The sequence below is a fragment of the Stegastes partitus genome, unplaced genomic scaffold (genome assembly GCF_000690725.1).
Source record: "Stegastes partitus isolate 25-593 unplaced genomic scaffold, Stegastes_partitus-1.0.2 Scaffold1166, whole genome shotgun sequence".
NCBI classification, from domain to species: Eukaryota; Metazoa; Chordata; class Actinopteri; family Pomacentridae; genus Stegastes; species Stegastes partitus.
The window spans coordinates 161,564-166,083 of record NW_007578897.1 but is presented as its reverse complement, the minus strand read 5'-3'; the positions used below and the strand labels follow the sequence as shown (position 1 = coordinate 166,083).

The window sequence follows — 4,520 nt, the reverse complement described above, 5'->3', positions numbered from 1 at the left end:
GTTAGTAATAGTGTTTACCTTTTGGCCTGGCAGGTATAAATGCTGTTCAGATTTCTCCTCTCTGGGCTCAGTGTCCATAAAGGCCACATAATGGATCAGAGTGCAGATTCTGGGACGAACATAAAAAACAAGGATGTTAGATTTTTTATTTTTTTTTTTTGAAAGAATAATAAAAATCATCAGTATGAACAAGTGGTCACCTGTGGTACAGCATGCCAAAAAACTGGAGCAAAACTGACACGGCGAATCCCAGAATGAACATAAAGCCGATAGGATCAATGTCGATGTTTTTTCCAATGAACTCGAGGTTGTGGTTGTATATTGGGATCACAATGGTGAAGGAAGTGTCGAAGACCTGGAGGGTGAAGGCCGCCACCAGCCACAGGCCATTCAAGATGAAGAAGACAAAGCTGATCTGTGTGTTATGAGAAAGATCAGATTAATTTAACAATAATTGTTAATTGCACTGGTTTCCTATTCGAGATGCATTGGAGTTCAGCTCTCCACACTTACTTTGTTTCTCAGGTGTCGCAGATCATTGGCAATCTCTTTCTGTCTCTCTTTGTCATCAGATAGAGGTTTCAGGTATTTCTCCTGCAGCTCTCTCCAAAATTCCACCTCCTCCTACAGGGAGACACAAATCTTTTTAGTGCTTAAAGCTACTTAAAACTCACATTGACATGGCATGAAGCTAACTTTGGATACACTTTTAATGTATCCCGAAACTCACCAAGATGCTCAGTGTTTGAGTTTAGCAACAGATGAACCTCCTTGGTTTATGAAAGATTTGTGCAGCACTAAACTTATTTGGTATTATAATTCTTTATGGATTGAAACATTAATAAACCCTCGACAGAAGTGATTTAAAAGAGGATCAGTAAGACACACTCACCTGGTCGAGTGAGTCCTCGTGCAGTCGCATATCATCAGACACATTCTGTACTTGTGTGACCCAACCTGGTGCAAAGACAAAGACAGAGAACTATTAGCTCGCATCACATTTACATGTGTGTTGGGCATTTCTAGAACAAAAACATGTTGATTCTTATAAAATAATGTGGACTTACTTTGAACAGGATTGTCATAAACAGTTGCCGCTTGTCTGAGAGACAAACAGAAAATTTATTAGTATCATCTTTGGCATTTTATGACTGAAATATTGCATCTCAGTTCATTTTCCATCCTCAGAACTCACCTCTGTTCTGCTTCTGCGATACTTATGTCCTCCACAATCGTGTTTTGGGGTTGAGGCTCAGTCTGTGACGGGATCATGGTCTCCTGGCTTCTCATGACTCGTTCATCATGAGATCTCTCGCTGGACTTCTTGCAACACTTGGCCCATGAGAAGAGCCGGTGGAAGGTACTTTTGGCTGCAGGGGTAAAAATGTGTTTCATGAATTACTTTCAGGCAGCACAAATAATAATATATGTTTTCTGTTACACTGTGAGTGTTTCCCAGTAAGTACTGCTATCTACCTTTCTGTGCTTTTGTTTGCGGGATGTTTGCTGCAGGTGGGGCAGTGCCACCGGCAGGCTTCGTCTCCCTTGTCCCCCAAGAGACATTGTTCATGTTGACCATGGAGTAGATGGTGAGCAGCAGGTAGGCGCTGGGGACGCAGATGATGTAGAGCAAGCCATAGAAGATCAGGTGAAATTCCTGAGGATGCATTATTGCGGTGACGACAAAGATGAGGGCCATGCAGATGATGAAAAGACTGATGGGTGTCAGGATGGTTTGGTCCTTCACCATTTGTCCTGAAGGAAGATAAAGAGACGAGCAAGTTTTAGAATTAAAGCAGCTTTAAGCATCTCTTAAAAGATTTCAAAAAAATCCAAGTGAGAAGTTTGACACATCTGCATGAAGTTAAACCAGTTTGAACATAACTCACCGATAAAGGACATGGACACCACCAACATAAGGAATGCGTAAATGACACTCATGACTGCTGCTATAGTGATCTGAGTGTCTGACTTGAGATGGAAGCAAAGACCCAGATAGATGGCAGGAGGAATCACGGCAATGATCAGAGCACCACCAGAATGGATGCCAAAGATATAGGTCAAACTACCTAGAGGACACATCAAACAAGGAATTTTAAATGTTGTTGTTCTTGCTGTTGAACAAAGGGCTTCAACTGTGGACACAAAAATTGTCTAAAAGTTTACATGTGCGCAGATTATGTTCTGAAGCACTAAAATAACACAAACCTGCAGCCATAAGACAGATGGTGGCAGGAGCCAGAATTACTGAAATGATGGCAAATAGCTGGTAAAACATGTAAGGTTTGGAAAGTGATGAGTTTCTCTTGGAAATAAGGGTGGTGGAGCCCAGCAGATCCACGGTGTTAGCTAATGTGGATGGTCCCCATCGCCGGCGCTGAAAGTGGCAAACAAACATTGGAATGATTGCTATGATATTTGGCTAAATGAGGAGTTGTACCCAAACCATACTGACAATTGGAACCAATTGTTGGACAAAGTCCTTGTGGTATTGGAATGTTATTGGAATGGTTTTGATTTTGTCCAGCACTTACCTGGTTGTAGAGTTCTTTGAAGCCCTCTGGTGCGTTAGTGTAGGAATCAGATGCTGAGTTGTACTCCACCCTCCAGCCCTGCTTTAAGAGCAAATTGCTCAGCCAGCGGTCCTCGCCTGCAGGGAACAGAAAATTTATTTTTATGTGAGAGGAGCAAAAGGAAGAAGAGAAACAGTAAAAGTTATCACAGTGACTGAGGGAGAGACATGCAGTTCTATTTGTAAGTAAGTTTCAAAGGGTAAAATCACAACTTTCTTACACTTTGCAAATGGATAGAACAGAAAAACAGATTTTAACCCAAAAGTTGGGTGCAATAAAATAAATAAAATTCAAAAAGATGAATGAAGATGAAAATAGATGTCGTTTAAATGTATCACCTTGGTCGTACTGGATGTAGTGGCTCGCCTCCATGGACTTGGTTGAATATCTCTTCATCACGTTGTCGTCCATCAGCGCCGCTGCTCTGAACAGACTGAAGCATCCGGGGCTGCACAGCACACATCCGAACACATGCTCTGCTGTCTTCTGCAGCCAGTGACTGACGGCGTACTCGAACTTCTGGAACCAAACTGCAGGACCTGCATGGGAAGTACAGAGGAACGGTAAAACGATGGTGCAAGTCTCTACCTGAATGTTACTTTCTCAACAGCTCTTTTGTTTGTGCAAACCTGATCCGGTGGGATGAACCCTGCCGCACACTGCCCCGACTCGAGGGTACATCTTCATACGGTCGATGAGTAGCATCACAGAACTGGGCTGGAAGTCTGTGTCCCCATCTAAAGCCAGAAGGTAGGTGTTGTGCTTCTCTCTCTGGAGAAACAGGGACAATTAGCTTTGCTTTTCATTTATACTGTGGTAGGTTTGTAGCAGTAGATGAGCATTGAAGCTCAGAAAATGTCTCTTATCTCACCTGGACCATTTCTTTCAACTCCTTCTCATTTTCTCCCATCCTCCAGCTTGAGTAATATTTGGTCATGAGTTTATAGCCCAGAAGATAGTAAAGGTACATGATCTGCATATGAAATAACGAACAGGAAGATATTTTTCACAGTTAATGTTAATTTCACATAAAAAGTCTTGTAAAGGGTGCATGAAAATGTAACCTCTGCACTTTGTTACTACCTGAGACCATCTCTTCTTGTGGCGGACGAGGTCTTTATCCTTGAAGTGAACCACAATGTTGTTCCCATGAGGCATGGTGACAACCAGCCGACCTCCATACGGTGTTCTTACGATGGTCTGATCAGGGATTTGCTGGTGTTTCCTGAAGAACTTTTCATCAATGTTCATGAAGATGCTGATGATAGAGAATAGGAGAACACTGTCTGGTCAGAACTGGATTTAAATTGTGTAAAATGCTCGTAAGCCTTAGACTCTCTGTAAACATGGTTCTTACTCATAAACTTTTGTGATGACTTTCACAAGGTTCTCTCCATGTTCATTGAGGTGGCGCTCTTGACTCCCCTCGACATGTTGGAAGGCATCATCAAAGTAGATATGGGCTTCAAAGGTGAAATCTTTGACCTTTGTTTCGTTCTCTGGTCTGTATTTGTCCAGTCTGCAAAGATCAGACCATCAGTAAGAGGAAAAAGGTAAAAATCCACCACAGTGAGAATGCAAATTTGGAGTTTGTTAAGAAGACATGTCTTTAAACTTTCTGGTCCTAGGACAGCTCTCTTCTTCTGTTCAAATTAAACTACTTCCTTTGTTTTTTTCCACTAAAGGTTGCATTTATTTCACAGAATTACAAATACAGGGGTCAATAATATTTCAAAGCGTAAAAAAGCAAGAAACTGAATTCTTTCTCTCTTTAGAAACCACAGAACTGAGTGAGGTGATATATGAAAGAATGTTTGTGTAGTCTACCTGAATATAGAGATCAGAATGTTCATCATCTCGTCGTAGGTCTCGTGCCACATGGTTGCACACAGATACACCATCGCTGTTTCAAGCTCCCTAAACCTAAACATGACAAGATTTGCAGAT

General features: G+C 41.8%; 1 protein-coding gene across 1 annotated transcript; it reads right to left on the bottom strand.

Moving 5' to 3' along the window:
- Nucleotides 1-1,743: 1,743 nt before the first annotated feature.
- LOC103368525 (chitin synthase 3-like) lies at nt 1,744-3,824 on the bottom strand. Its single transcript, XM_008296929.1, has 8 exons — nt 3,657-3,824; nt 3,445-3,546; nt 3,203-3,344; nt 2,912-3,112; nt 2,535-2,650; nt 2,209-2,377; nt 1,936-2,069; nt 1,744-1,755 (listed from the first exon to the last, which is right to left on the bottom strand). The coding sequence occupies exons 1-8, from the start codon at nt 3,822-3,824 to the stop codon at nt 1,744-1,746; spliced, it is 1,044 nt and encodes a 347-aa protein (XP_008295151.1).
- Between the last annotated feature and the right edge of the window lie 696 nt (nt 3,825-4,520).

Coding starts and splice junctions, on each gene's coding strand:
- LOC103368525 (XM_008296929.1), bottom strand. CDS start 3,824: ATGAACATTGATGAAAAGTTCTTCAGGAAACACCAGCAAATCCCTGAT. Junction 3,113..3,202: donor GGTTCATCCCACCGGATCAG/GTTTGCACAAAC, acceptor CTTCCCATGCAG/GTCCTGCAGTTTGGTTCCAG. Junction 2,651..2,911: donor CTACATCCAGTACGACCAAG/GTGATACATTTA, acceptor TGTTCCCTGCAG/GCGAGGACCGCTGGCTGAGC.